Raw genomic sequence first — 15873 nt, forward strand, 5'->3', positions numbered from 1 at the left:
TCGAAACGATCATCAAACTATTTCGATTTGTAGGTCTAGAGTACTAATGGTCAAACAAAGGTTTTTTTTAATATATTGTCTACTATTGATATTTCCGGTAGACCCCGATTCTGAGCATATTCCTGAATTAAAGTCACATTGGTTCTTCGGTGATGACTGAACCTAGTCTCAAATGGAAGGTGCAATGTGCGGTTGGGTGTTGCACCCCTATCAACCCTTCCTTACCTATATCGAATAATTGAGCATGGATACGCTAAGTATAATATTTGTAGTATTTTTGTGCTCTAATAAGTAAGATAATAAAAAAACAATTTGGTGCCCATCAAGTTCACGTTCATTTTCACCGAAGGTGTAAATACGCGTTTAGGTGGGTTTTTACTACTGAAACAGGAGCATTTTTTATGTCATAGGGAAATCAAAGCGGAATACTTTTTTTTCCTAATAGTTGCAATTTATTAATGAGTTCTACCGCCAACAGATGAGAGGTCTATTGGTTCAAGTATTGCACTTTTTTATTGTATTTTACTGTATTGTGCTGATTACTTAGAACCCTACTACAAAAGCATAAACAAATCATTCAGATTTCTGAACCGATCCCGCATATATTGAAATATTCCAAGAATAAAACCGCTTTATAAAAGTAAGCGCAAAGATTATAACCAGACGTTTTCTCACCTCTGTTCCCCAGTTACATCAGCGACACATATTATCAATAAAGAAGCCTACCACCACACACAAACACAGCACAGCGTCTCATAAGCAGTGACGGACTCGCACTTACGTTCCACACCATTACCGAAGCGAGCAAAAACCGTCCCTCGCAAACGAAACCGATAGCTCGGTGGAGATACCTAGAAGCAAACTGCACAGCACAAGAGTAACAAGCTAAACCCCCAACTATTAAAAGTGGTAGACGATAATGGGCAAGAGACATGCTGCGGACAGCGAAAATCAGTACGAAACACCGCAGAAGCGACAGAAGGTGGCGGCGGCCGCGAACTCGGTTTCATTCGCAGAAACCCCCAACGGCAGTCCAGCTCTGAATGTGAGCTTTACTCTGACCCGCGAATTTGTCGACGGTACCATCCTGACTGATCTGACACTGAAAGACTGGCGCATCGGGAAACCGATTGGTTAGTTTGTTACGATTTATTCAAGGTATATCAATGCTTTAACTGCTCTTTTGTTTATCGATCGTTCTCTAGGTAAAGGTAGCTTTGGTGAGATCTTCCTAGCGTCGGACGATGTGTTCAAGCCGGTCACCAGTCAGAATGCAAAGTACGTCGTCAAAATCGAACCCCACTCTAACGGGCCACTGTTTGTGGAGATTCACGCCCTGCTCAACACGGCGAAGGCATCGGGTAAGTACAACAGCATCTATTTTAAACTGATCAATAAAGAATAAAAATTCAATTATCGCAGACTCTAACGTTATCCCACCCGGCATGCCGGAGTACATTGCTTCCGGTTCACACTATTTCAAGAATGAACGCTACCGCTTCCTGATACTGAAGCGCTACCAGCGCGATTTGCATTCGCTAATCAAGAACAAACGTGTCGATCCGAAAAGCGTTCCCGTCATTGCTTGTCAGATTCTGGATGTACTGGAACATCTACATGACAAGGGCTACGTCCATTCGGATATAAAAGCGGAAAACTTGATGCTGGGAAAGGTTCCCACTTCTCTTCTGGCCAATCTGAAGAGTACGAAGCTATTCGAGAGCGGTAAAAAACCAACAAAAAACAAGACTGCCACCATCAATGGATACAATGGACTGACCTCGACTCCGACGGTATCGCCAAAGAAGACCATCGGAGGAGTGGAATTCAGCGGCTCTAATCCGGTGCGCTCGTGCCGAGGCAGTGCAATTGCTGAATCTGAAACCTACCAGGATATGATCAAGTCGCACTATCTACGTCCGCTGAAAAATATCGTCTATCGGGACGATAGCGACGAAGAGGATGTCAAGAATCGTAAGAAGAAGCGCAAGTCGTTCTTTTATAAGGTAACGACGAAACACGTTAGCGAAAACTTTAAACAAATTAACGTGCAAATCAGTCAGTGCAACGGGGTGGCAGTGAGTAATGGGCGAACGAAGGTGGAAAATGGGAAGGATAAGCGGAATAGTTCCTCGGGAGCAACCGCTGATCCCCTGGAGGACCGTATTCACTTGATTGATTTCGGGCTGGCATCGAAATTCATTGATTCCACCGGACAGCACCGACCGTTCTGTATGGATCAACGGCGGGCGCATGATGGTACGCTGGAGTTTACGTCGCGTGATGCACACATGGGAGCTCATGCCAGGCGTAGTGATTTGGAGTGTTTAGGGTGAGTTTTTTTGGATGGTGTAACGTTTGTGCTAGTACTTTATAAAACACTGATACACGAAAGTTACCCAACTAAACTGAACTAATTCCTTCTTTCAGTTACAACCTTATTTTCTGGAGCCGCGGTTTTCTTCCGTGGAAGGACGAGAAGCTTCTTAACCAACCGGAACAGGTGCACCGTATGAAGGAGTACTTCATGACAGACGTGCGCGAAATGCTGAAGCTGATCTACGGTGCTGATTGTCCCCAGTATTTGGGCGATTTTCTTCACTACGTCGGGGGTTTGACGTACGACGAGAGACCAGACTACGACTATCTGCGAGATCTTTTCTACCAAGAACTGTGCCGTCTCGGTTGTAGATCTAAGTCACATTTTAAGCTTAAGGTGGACGACGTTGTGAAGCTGAGCGAACCGTTGACCACCCAGGACGAGGCTGAAATCACCAACAAGATCAACCATGTAAAATCGTTGATGAAGATGGGTGTGCTACCATATCGGGAGAGTACGTTGCACAATAAGACAACTTCGCCGAAGAATTTGCGTTCGAAGCGTGAGAGTACTAGAACTCCGGCAGCTAAGACTGGAAACGGGCAGAAGAATGGCTCGGCCATTGTTAGCAATGGCAAGGAGAGTTGTAAAAAGGAGAAAAAGTTTTCCTGGTCGGAAATTCTGAGTACGGATCCTGACCAGATTGCACGGGAACGTGCGGAAAAAGAGTTTGAACGAGCTGATCAAATGGACGAAGTGGTCATAAAATATACTGGTAATCCGACGTACGCAATTCGGGAGTTGGAAAGTAAACGAAACTATGGGACTCCAACTGGAGGTTTGGAGTATACCGAGAGCGAGGATTATATAAAGGGGTATACGAAACCGATGATGGAAATTCTAAGAAAGCGACAGTCGCAGCTTTTGCGGGATATTGGCCATTCTAAGAGTTATAGAAATGGAGTAAAGGAACCCCCTGATAATTCCGACGATGAGGAGGGTGTCGAACAAGAAGATGATGCTGACGCAAACGTCAGTGAAAGTGACGATGAACAAATTGTGGCCGATGAAGAAGGAGAAGAAGAAGAAGACACAGATGACGACGCGGCTACGGAGGCAGACTCCGGCAATGATGATGTGGACGGTGAGGAAGAGGAAGAAGAAGAAGTGGAGGAAGAGCCAGTTTATAGAAGGAAAAAATCAACTCAGGTTAAAAAGCAAAATTCACAGAAACCGGCTCGAAAGGCAACGCACACTAATCGCAAGGTGGAAAGTGATAGCGATTTTATCAATGACGCCGGTGAAGATGCTACGTCGAATGATAGTGACGTTATGATAAGAAAAAAGCCTAACAATCGTAGAAAACATTTCCAATCGGAGAGTAGTGAACAGCACGACAGTGACTTCAACGATCAGGAAAGTTCAGAGTACGATAGTCGTGAAGCGCGTATGAAAAAGTCCCGTGGGCGACCAAGACTGAATCGGGATCCGCAGATACCCGGTCAAAAACAAACCTACTCAAAAGCCAACGGCGGCGCCAATACAAAAGTTCCTGTGATAGCCAGAAATAATAATAACAATAACAACAAACCGTACTACGGTGACGTGGACGATTCCTCTCACGACGCTCCGTCGCAACAACAAAGCTACCGGCTTGTGAAACGTCGCAAATCCGGTCTGCGGGAGCGAATACGGCCAACCGATCGTAGTATGAAGTATCATGACGCTTTGGAACAGAAAAAATCCAAACGAATTTCGCGCAAACGCTACTCGCACGACGAAGATTATTGCCAAGAGGATGATGCTTCCTGCAGTTCGAGCCATACACTCGCATCGGTTGTTTCCTCAGCCTCGATAGCTACCAGCATGGGTACTGACTTTTCCGAGTACCTTCAAACCGATTGCCCGAAACGCAAATCTTCCCGGAAGCGTAAAATTCGCTCCTATTCCAACAGCAGTCGCTCGGCACTGTCCTCACACTCACGTTCCTCTTCCGTTCACAAAGTGGCAGCGACAAATGGTACCCTGCGCGGTAATGGCATTTACCATCGCTTCGTCATGGATGATGATGAATTTTTCGACGACGATGACACCAGAGACATGGACTACAGCCCGACCAAATCGAAACGAGGTCGGAAGCGGAGCAGCTCGGGAAAAACGATCAAGAAGAAAACTAGCGAAGGCAAAGGTAGGTGAAATTTTTACCCTCACCGTTGTTTTTTTTTTCTATCGGTACCGGACGTGTCGGCGGGATGTCGTTTCACTCGGTAGCAGCCTGTGAAGGTTCATGTGTGTGGATTTACTTTCAGGATAGATATTAATTGTTAAATTTGATCTCTAGTTCTAATCGAGCCCATTTTTTTTCTTTTTATTTTCTTTTTTCTTTCTCTTTCTCCGGACTTTCCACGGTTTTTGCTTCATTTCAGGATCGTTTTCGCTTATTTAAATGACCGTGTGTTGGCGTACATACTTATCATTGTTGTTTATTTTGATGATAATGGTGTAGATGCTAGTGTATAGCTCGCGGAGGCGATGGTTTTGAGTGGTCATTGAGCATGTTCCATTTGGGATCATAACATACTGCATTTGATAAGATGTGTGAGCGGTTTCACGCGTTGGATGTGAATTTAGAGGACCAAAAGACTGATTAAAATTTATTTTAGACCGCCTGGTTTTGGTGTGTGATTACGGGTAGAATGTTTAGCAAATCGCGATGCGTTATTGTAGGATTTGAGCACTGACAAATGGATCTTCCATTAAGTTTTTCTTCTGCATAGCATAAACTTTAGCTTGGACAGATACCCTAGCAGCGACGTTTGAAACAGATCATGTAATACCGATTTAGGAAGAACAAGCGAGAATGAATATTAGCAAGTTTATAACCTGTTTGCAATACAATAGACAACAATAGTTTTGATAGGGATTTTGACTAAGTTTGACAGTACGGGGTTATTCCCTAACGTTGAACAGTGATCGTTAATTGGTTTTGAATGCAATATGCGCATCTTGAAAATGTTAAATATTCCATTTAGGTGTATGACATTCTTGATTCTTTTGTACTATAACAGCGCAAGATTTACCGGAATTAAAACATATGCATTAAAAAAGTTGAAACATAAGACGCTAGCATTACGAAATTATTACTTCTCATTTAATCACGAATACAAACTGCAAAGCATCTGGCGAAACGATGAACGCCAACTCAAATCTGGACCAGAGTCTGGAAGTATGTGAATGGGTAGCGAAACGAATCCGAGTTACAATCTTTTGTGCACCCATAGGAATTTCGCCAACTGTTATACGACACATTTTCAAGTGTGTTTTTTTTTCAATGAGTACGAGACAAGTTTCTGCGAATTTCATTTCTTCGCTAGGACGATCCATCGTCCAAATTCGAAGCTTAAGACATCTAGTTCTCAGACTCTAAATTGTGTTCCAGCGAGTTTTATCAAAACGTGGATCGGCGGGCTACCCGGCACTAGTTTACGGTATTACCACGGGGAAGGGTTTTTTATGTGCATCGCACACACTCCAATCCAACTACTTAGTAGTTAGTTGCTTCAGTAGGGTAAGCTACCCTCGATACAATCCCAGTTTTCGACCATCCCCACACCGTGACAATTTCTGTATGGCAGTACGAGCGCTAGCTGTGGGTAGAGAATTAAGCGACAAACTCCAGATTGTGCCATGCAACACTACAACTCGACTCCTTTGTTCCATTCAGTACCACAACCCTTTGGCTTCTTATCCGGTGCCATTTAGCACCGCAGCTCCTTTAGCTCATTCATTATGCCATGTAGCAAAACTTCCTCGTTGAGCTTTCAAATGGTTCGCGAAATACTCGGTCTTCGACGGTCTAACCTACTCCGATGAAGAAATTCCCGACGAGAGAAGTACTTCTGAAACCGAACCAACCAGCCAGGTGCCGAGGTTCAGCTATTCCGGTGGAGCAGGGCATCCAGTTCGCTAGTACTCCGACGACCCCGACTGGTGGTGTTTCATCGCGGTCTACTCAGTGTAGTCACCGGCGGTCGATCTAGATTATCCTCGGCGAAAGAAGTTCTTCCGATACAGATTCTTCTTTGCTTTTTGCTATGTTTCTTTCGGATCAACCGGTAGGTTGCCGTGGTCAGTTCGGCGATTCCGGGTAGAGCATGGCGTCCGGTTTACTGACGTTCCTGGATCTAACCTACTCCTGCGGAGTGTTTCCCGGCGTTAATTGCTCTGTCGAAACTGTTGCTCGCTGTTCATCACGCCATATCCTTAATAAAGAAAAAATCGCCATCTCTGCTGTAAGACGGTCATGACCTGCGTGTCGCGTCGAACCTCGATTATTCGAAGACCACATGCTCCGGTGTTTCTGTGACGTCCGCATGTCCGAACCGATGTTGGTACTGTCTGAAACAATTGACCAGACAAGAACTACGTCAGATAGAAGGTTACACTTCAAAATGACACTTATTTACGCAGGTCGAGAGAACCAGTATGAGTCTGTGAGTCCACCTTCCTTTTGCCGACGAGTCCCAATCTTGCTGCTATTTATCCAATGTTGGTCGTGTTCACCGGATTCCCTTCCGCTTCTAGCATTCGTTATCTTCCACTAATATGATGCCGAAAAGGATCATTCCTGCGATAGCACAGACTATCTCTGATGAGACAGTCCTGTGCGTACTCGCTGCCATGAGCCTGAACGTATTACTCAGCTTAACCCGATTCCGCTGTATCCAACCGCAACCAAGAGAAGATGCCCGAGTATCGACGATGATACGCTAGCCAGAAGATGCCTCTTACTGCTACTTGGACCGGCATTGTTCGGCAGAATTCTGTCGAAAAGCGTTTATAACATTGACAGCCTTCTCGCAAACATAGCGGACGTGGATGTTAAAATTCATTCGGTCATCGATCATTACGCCTAGCTGTTTCAGCGCCCGCTTTGAGACTATGACATGCTCCCCGACAGTGATTGCTGCTTGCTCCGTTTTGTGGTGGGCTATCTGCAACTTCACTCCTTTTTGAGCAGGTAATACTCGCCTTCAATCGGGCCGGTATAATCGACATAGACGCGCTGCCACGCAGTGGGGAGTGAGGAGGTGATCTGGCTAAGGATGCACACAGTTGACAATACAATACACGTAGCTTCGAGAGAGGGCGCTGCACGGCGCGATGGCCACTGTTTGAGGCATCGCTTGCGGGGCTTCGATGGAATGACGAGTTGTTCGGCAAACATGATTCATTCATCTACTACGGAGAATGATTCATTTCTAGCTTGGAATAGTTGGATTTTGGACTCCGAAAGTTTGGATTGTGGCCAACGGTACTAAACGTGATGGTAGACTTTTCGAAGCAGTGGAGTTACTTGAGTCTGCTTGAGAGGCAAAACTTTCACCGTATTAAATACTACCGACCTGAGACCTTCTTCATGGTTGATGCTCACGATGACGTAGTCCTCATCGGGTTTGCTGTGCTGGTTGGTCAACTTTGAGAGCAAATCTACGTCGTTAAACTTGTGGATGGGTACGGTCTCGATGTCGACATTGGGTGCCAGCAGGTTGAACGTGAAGCGCTGAAGGTGGTTTGCGATATAGACCGGTGTTTTCTTTTTGGAACCGAAGATACGGAGTAAAGGCTCGCGATCGATGTTCAAACGAAAGTGGCGTCCGAAAAGCATTTTGTGACAGCGAGAACTATGGCCAAACCTTCGCGGTCTGGCTGACTGTAGCCTCATCGGGAACATGTGATTTATCGTTGCCGTTGACTCCACAGGAAGAAACGTCGGCAGAGACAATGATAAGATGGTTTTCGAGTGGATACAGTTGCTTGCGCATATTGGGAACAAACTTGCCATTAGAGTTGGTGGTCCCCAAAAAGGATAATAAGTGGCAGCTGCTTCAATTTTTGCCGTAACTGAACGTAATCCGCGACTGTCGATAATGTGATCTACGTACTGCACTTGACTCGACTTGAATGATGAGTCCGAATCTATAGATCATTATCATCATATCAGTTACTTTCAGTTACATTTCCCTCTCGCAGGTTGATGGGATTGACGGTATTATAAACATCATCAAGCCACAATATATTCAATAGAGTTATCTAAATATAAGGACCTTCGCTCTTTTTAGTTTTTATTTGCACTAAGTTCTACTACTAGAGGTTAATTAGTTCTCATGTTAATATTCCACCAAACATTATGACTACTGAGGATTTGATTTATATAAGAAGCCCGCTTCAAGATGTTGATTACAATACGCCTCGATAGTGGTGTGTCGGGGAGGCCGGGAGGGCTGATATGAGCCTTTTGTCTGTTCTATACCTTTCCTCTATTCACCAGCTCATAACCAACAATCAACCAGTAACAAATAGATAATTGAGAAAGGATGTGCTATGTGTGGTGATTGGCTATTCAAGTATTAGTAGTGTTTGAAGTACTAATGTATGTCTCATGTGATGATCATAACTTCAGCTGTATCTTGTACCTACCTAATCTATTACGTCTCTCATATATTGTCTTTTATTTCTTCTTTTCGAGTCCTATACTGCCATTCTACACCCGCCTTCAGCTGGGTCAACAAAGATGGTGATAGTGAACGTCTTAACACTCACACATTCTCAAACGCGGTCTCAGCGGGAACCTACAAAAATGCCATCGTGCACGCGATTACGAATCGGTCATGTCCGAAAGTCTATTCCTTGATCCTAGAAGCCTAGGTCCATGCCTTCAGCTGGACCATTTAAGAAAATACGCCCATACCTATTAGACACCACGTCTCATGGCGACATGACCGGGAACCCTATCGATATAAACGATCCCACTCTGCCAGAATTCAAACCGCGCACTGAAAATTTAATATCAGACTCACGGTTCGCGCAACCATTCAAGAACATACGTTACAAAATCACGTCAGCGCACAAACGTTAGAGCCCCTCGCGATTTTCCAAGCAACATACGAACTCGCAAACATGATTACACCCCGGTGATAAGGTGAAAATCTCAGCACTCATAAACTTACCAACACGATCTCAAGCGTCAACCTACAAACTCCCGCGCTCGCGCCATCATGAATCGGGATCGTCCGGAAGTATCTATCCTCGGTACAAACAATCTAGGTCCTTGTTAATTATTAAAAAAATAATAAAATTGAAAAATAACTACCATATCCACTAGACAAAACGTTCCATGGCGACATGACCGGAAACTCTAGTGATATGGGGTAACTCTCTCCCTGTCAGAATGTGATCCGTACACCGAAAACTAAAGATCATCCGCGAATATATGAATCGCCGCAGGGTTTCAAAATCGAATTTATACATGCGAAGTCACATACACGCGACAAACACGTCAACATACGAACGCTTAAGCCCTTCGCGATCATCTACGCACACCTATGCCCGCGATCGCGTAAACTTGATAACACTGCGGCAATTGTGTGAACGTTTTAGTACTTACGAAGTTACAAACGCGATCTCAAACGCCAACCCGCAAATGCGCGATCATGAATCGGTCACGTCCGGAAATCTTTAACCTTCATTCTAGCAATTTAGGTCTATACATTCAGTTGGACCAATAAAAAAAAAAAAATAAAGCTCATATCCACTAGACCACGCGTTCTACGACGACATGATTGGGAACTCTAATGATATGGAAGAACCCACTTCCTTCTGGAATCTGAACCGTACACAAAAAATTAAGTATCAGATTCACGGTCCGCGCGCGATTATTCTAGAACACACGCGAATATGCGAAAGGCACACGGTTATGAAATAGAATTTATGCACGCGAAGTTACACGTTAGCACACGCGACATACAAACGCACACGCGATCGAGCACATTAACGTACAAATGTTCGAGCCCTTCGCGATGATACACGCGATTCCCTACGCCCGCACATGCCTGAACCGTACAATGAATATCACATTCAGAATCACGGCCCGCTACAATTGGCCTATTGCAGTGTTTTATTGGGCGACATTGCCTGTCTCGTCTGCAAATTGTAGTATGTGATTCTGACGGGGAGCCCTTCCGAGAACCTAGCTCTACAGCTCCAGTAGGACAACTCTCGAAAAAAAAAAAAAAAAAAAAAAAAAAATCAGTTACTTTCAGTTACATTTATTCGTACCCAAGTACGATGGAAGCATCGGAACATCATGAGGCAAAGGCGTGTTAACATGTCTGACCCGGCCCAGAACAGGACGGATACCGTCCCTATTAAGAAGCTGGTCTAGGTACTTCACTTGACCCATAGGTCTCGAACTTGATCGTGAATCCATGCTTCTTATGTTGCTGCAGAACACGGTACAGCTTCTGTTTATGCGACCATCGGCTAGGATATCGTCGATGTACTCAATATGGCAACCAAGATTTACTGAAAAGCGTCGGGAGCGCTCTTGACACCAGAAAAAAATCGGTTAAAACGATAAAGCTACTAGTGGTTGTTTATCGCAACATGCGTACATTCCTCGTCAATGCCGACTTGCCGGTGGGCATCGAACAAATCGATGTGGCTATAATTAGCGCAATTTGCCATCCGATTGAAAATGTCTTCCAGGATTGCAAGTATCTAGATATTTAATACGAGAGCACTGTTTAATCTGACAAAAAAAAATCTAGGCAAATTCGATCGGAGCGATTCGGCTTGTGCACCACCATCATGGGTGTTACCCAAACCGCATAGGTGACAGTAGTGATGATTTTCCAGCCACTTCCGTTCCTCCTTGTCAAAGGCTTCCAAGTCGTATTAAACTGGTCGCTTCGGTTGGAATACAGGCTGAGCATCCGACTTGAAATACGGTTGGTAAGCACAATGGCGAACTTGGCTTTTAATTCGACTATTTGCTGATCCGTTGGCTGGCTACTAATTAGAAGGAAAATGGTACTTCCCAGGGCCCAAAGTCATCCATAAGGTCGTAGCCTAAAACATTCAGCGAAAGGTATAAACATAACAGTTACCTTTGAGTTTTTCCGACGCTGCTCGGAACATAGCTTCTATGCACAATCTGTCCCATGAAGCATTTGACAAGCTAATAGAGAAGTCTTTGGGCCCTGACATTGGGCCAGTTTCGTCTGAATATAATGTCTGAGCCTCGTAGGAACTCCGAAGATAGTTGTCTCCACATCCCGAATCAGAATATATTGGCTCGATTGGCACGTATCATATAGTGCGAGCCGTATTTCAAATAGTTGACGGTTACATTCTTGGTCGCGTAGTGCTTGATTTGCTGTTTCATCGACCGGCAACGAAGTGAAAATATCTGTATACCTGTAGAAGCAGTCGGCGAAGGAACATTCCATCTCTAGAACGTAAGCGAATTCAATGGTATTGGATGGATGATATAGAAATACAATAACAAACGCAAGTGGCATGTTAAACAGACGGTTCTCTGATGGATGGACGTGCTAATGTTGGTGTCTACTGTCGTGAAATGAGATTGGAACAATCTCACTCGCTGGGCAGATATTGTACTCTATTCCAAGCAGAAAACGTGCGGGATACATTCGGCCCTTAGCCAAAGTTTATCTGGTAAAGTTAGAAACTTCTGATCCGGTGGTCAAGCTGCAATCAAGGCCCTTAGCTTGGACAAATCGCGATCCGAGCTACTGATTGCATGCCAAACTCAAATTAAAGCGAACTAAGCATTGTAAACACTATCTACCTTGTCTATGTGCCCGAACATTCCGGTATTACTGGAAATGGCTGGCGAATTGGCCAGGACAGGTGCATCAGTTGATTTCGTTGGTGCTGAGCCCGCACTACCAATTTCTACAAGTTGGATAAGCCCAGCAGTAGCGCAATAGCGATTTTAAGTTTTTGGCTGTCCTTACATAGACGACACCCTGTTTCAACAACTTAAACTCAGAGGCATATTAAGGCTCAAGTTACCTCAAGGCTTGGTAGTATGCGTAAGAAAAATTGTGTTCAGCTTTGCCACCAGATTATTCATTTAAACCTTTTCAAAACTCTAAAAGAAAAATATCAGTCGATTTATTAGATCATCACGATTCAATTCATGCAAAATACCTGCTGGAAAAACCATCGGCTTAGCTGGATGGTGCTTTTGAAAAAGTAGCTGTGATTTTTTATCACACTACCACACCGAGCTGGGGTACGCAACACAACTGCGCAATGAAAAAACCACAGCCACTTTGTCAAAAGCACTATTTAGCTAAGCCGATGGTTTTTCCAGCAGGTATTTTGCATAAATTGAATCGTGATGATCTAATAAATCGACTGATATTCTTCTTTTAGAGTTTTAAAAAGGTTTAAATGGATAATCCGGTGGCAAAGCTGAACACAAATTTTTCTACGCACACTACCAAGCGTTCAATTCTAACACATGCTTAAAAAAGGTAACTTGAACCTTAAAGTTCCTTATCCAATGCGGTAAAGAGCCTTAGGCTTTCTCGCAGGCGATTTGGAATACTTGTAAGTTTTACTTACCTGTTTGTTTTTGTGCTGTTACTTTTCCCACCGTTCGTCCCTCCTTCTCCTCTCCATCCGATCAGGGAAATGGTGAAGACACGGCAAGGCACATGTTCAGCTGACTATGTATGTCTAAATTTACATTAGCAAGGTAATTATTGATAGCTTCCACGGCTGTGAGCCGTGGATAGCTTCCAATTGGATGATAACTAGCGGTTAACAGGCGTGTGAAGAATTTGTTCGAACTCAAACATTAACTTCTTTATCATTCAATACGATGATGTCAATTGAAGAGATGGAGTGCTCATTCCATTCTGAAGCAGTCTGTAACGTGAGGCGGCCGTTTGTTGATACCTATAGAAACACATCACAAGATCTTGGACGTTTTGTCCAACACGGTAGGGGATCGCGGCATATTCTACATCTGTCAACACTCTGGAGGCTGGTATTGGCATGCTTAGAACCAGATTCCATCACCATGAGCTTTGTCTTTTCGGGACTAAATAGTACATTTGACAATTCAGAGTCCCAGATTCATGAGTGAGATCGCTGATAATTTGGTTATGAGTTATATGAGCGTCTAATTAAACAGTAATTTTGTCAGTTGATACAAAAACTGTTCACATGATTTAACTGTAGAAAGTCATAGTCACGACACCTAGCGACTAGACGAAAATTTCTTTCTAGTCACTAGGTGACGTGTCTCTGAGACTGATGTTATTACCGCTTGTTTTTTTTAAATCTATTGTAATATTCGTTGTTACCAAACTATTTCGCATTTGCTATCCTCAATTCCGTATATCACAACCAAAACCAACATATTTCTCAAAAAAACAAGACTTCATCCAACCAGAATCGACAACACACATCAAATGCATCAAAAAAGTAACGCGACTCGCCGGTGACCGCTAATCATCGAACCGCATCTGCGCCGCACACCCAACACTGCATAGGCGGCACCCCCTTCAGCATATAAAAAGTCCCACATGCCCTCTTGGTTCCTCCCGCGCCAGGCCCCGGGGGTTTTCAAAACCTGTCGATAATGGTTCCCGTAGCCTTAAGCACCGTGTGTGCACCGCACCGCGCCTGCTAGCGCCAGTCGCTATTCCGTGCACACTGATTATACTGATGCCCTCTACCTGTACCTGTACCTGTTCTGTGTCTTGTACCCTACAGGAACAGCGACGGAAGCGATCGGTGGCGTACCAAAAATCGCACTACACGGTAAGGCAGCCGGTGTCGTAGCTGGCCTTCGCGGAAGACGCGATCAGAGCATTCGAACCTATAGCCGGGGATAGTTTGGGCCGACATACCGTAACCAATGGGCGGTCAGTGTCTGAATTGGGACTGCCTTGGTCCCGGGATACGACATCGTAGCTACAACGGCGTAATCGAGGGAAGACCGAAATGTACCATTGTAAGTGTATAATAGGAATTTAGTCTTAGCTAGTAGCTTCGCCGATATGTTGAAGAGTTGAAATAACGGAAAAGAGATTTGATGAACCACTCAAACCGAACTTTTTCAATCGGAGAAGCAATCAATGTAAATATTTGACATTTTTTATAACTTTCATCTATTATCCTTTGTTCAGAAAAGCTTTGGTTAGTCTTGCTTATCCATCAATCATTTATAGAACAACGATCATCAAATCTCAACTTTTAACCTCCCACAATCGAGTTATTTCTGTTCTGTTTCCGTTTCATGAAAATTGAAATTTTCTTATTCGGTTTAAATGTTTTGATTGTTTTTTAAAATGACAGAAACTTTGTAAGATAAAGTCTATACATTTCAGCTGTATTCCAATATTGATAGAAGATTATTAAAGAACCACGTGTATTTGTAGTACTTGTAATCAACATAACTGAACATTATCCCAACGGGGGAACTGCTAGGCATATAAAGCAATTTTAACTCAAACTCTTACCAGTAATACAAACTACTAAACAAAAAAGAACATATTCAACAAAGAGAATACAGAGCATTTGCCAGCCTGTCTCGTAAAACTATTCAAGTTGATACATTGGAATGTATAATAATGATTGAATAATATTTAGCTGAAGACCTTTTTATTGGAAAGTTTTTTGTGGAATAGTTAGGTAAGCCAGTAACCTCAGGCAACAACAATTTCCACTATTCACGGCACGAGCGCTCCTGTTCAAAAAATAAAAATAAAATAAATGATAAATTGTTTGTTTTCTTTTGTTTTTCACTGTCCATTAAAAAATGTTCCATTTTTTTATATTTCCTCATTCGGAAAAGTGAAAAATGAGAATAGAAAATGTAAATATAATTAGAATAACTAGGAAGATGTAGCATTCCGAAAAATGGTCTTTAGCTAAATGTTATAAAATCCTCAACTACTGTAGTTAGCGTTTTGGCCATTTTAAAACAAACAAAATTAATCACTGACCAGAAAAGCATAAATGAGAATCTCCACTACAATGTTCTGTTACACGGAGTTCCCATCAAAGCTCGCGATGTAGTAAACTTATAACAACAAATAGATGCGAACTTTTGTGAAAAGTTTGCCAAGCATAGCCAATTTTGTACAGGAAAAAAAACAGCATCAACCAGTAAAAAACCGTGTTATCCTTTCATAGGAACCAATATGCATAACATCCATTCGTTGAATTGTAGATGGGAAATACAAGACTTTACTATCATGGCGGTACAGTAAGCTATGTTGCACAAGAAACAACTTGTTTGTGTTTATTTTTAATTTATCATAATTATCCCTCTCTCTCTAAAATGACAGAGATAATTTGTCCTCCCCTCACAAACCCAGAAAATTTGGCTGACGTCGATTGTCATAGGTTGAATAATAAACAATAGCGTTTGGGGAAGAATGTGAAACTGTTGAAATTATATATGAGTGAAAACAACATCCTAAATAAATGTATTTAAAATGTGTAACTAAATAAATAAAACAAAATGCATTATACAATAATTAAAAATATGCAAAAAAAAAATAAATTTATCGGCCGAAAACTAATTGAAGGAAACCTATAATGAAAACATTTATTCTGCAGCGCCTGTATTATAGCTAAGCCAGTAGGAAAGAATTATCGATCAAACACTATTATCAAGCTAAAATGTGGTGAAACTGAAACAAATAAATCAGAATTATAATAAA

The 15873-nt window shown here is 43.0% G+C and overlaps 1 protein-coding gene across 2 annotated transcripts in view; it reads left to right on the forward strand.

Moving 5' to 3' along the window:
- The window catches only part of LOC131693239 (uncharacterized), a 41792-nt gene extending 25919 nt beyond the window's left edge, over nt 1-15873 (forward strand). Inside the window, exons 2-6 of one of the 2 annotated variants that reach the window (XM_058980900.1) lie at nt 689-1133; nt 1206-1361; nt 1423-2332; nt 2431-4508; nt 4747-15873. In XM_058980900.1, coding sequence (XP_058836883.1) covers nt 920-1133; nt 1206-1361; nt 1423-2332; nt 2431-4508; nt 4747-4766 — 3378 coding nt within the window. In that variant the 5' untranslated portion in view covers nt 689-919 and the 3' untranslated portion in view covers nt 4767-15873. The remainder of the gene's footprint in view (nt 1-688; nt 1134-1205; nt 1362-1422; nt 2333-2430; nt 4509-4746) is intronic. The other variant, XM_058980899.1, reaches the window with a different exon arrangement.

This window comes from Topomyia yanbarensis, chromosome 3 (genome assembly GCF_030247195.1).
Source record: "Topomyia yanbarensis strain Yona2022 chromosome 3, ASM3024719v1, whole genome shotgun sequence".
Lineage (NCBI taxonomy): Eukaryota > Metazoa > Arthropoda > Insecta > Diptera > Culicidae > Topomyia > Topomyia yanbarensis.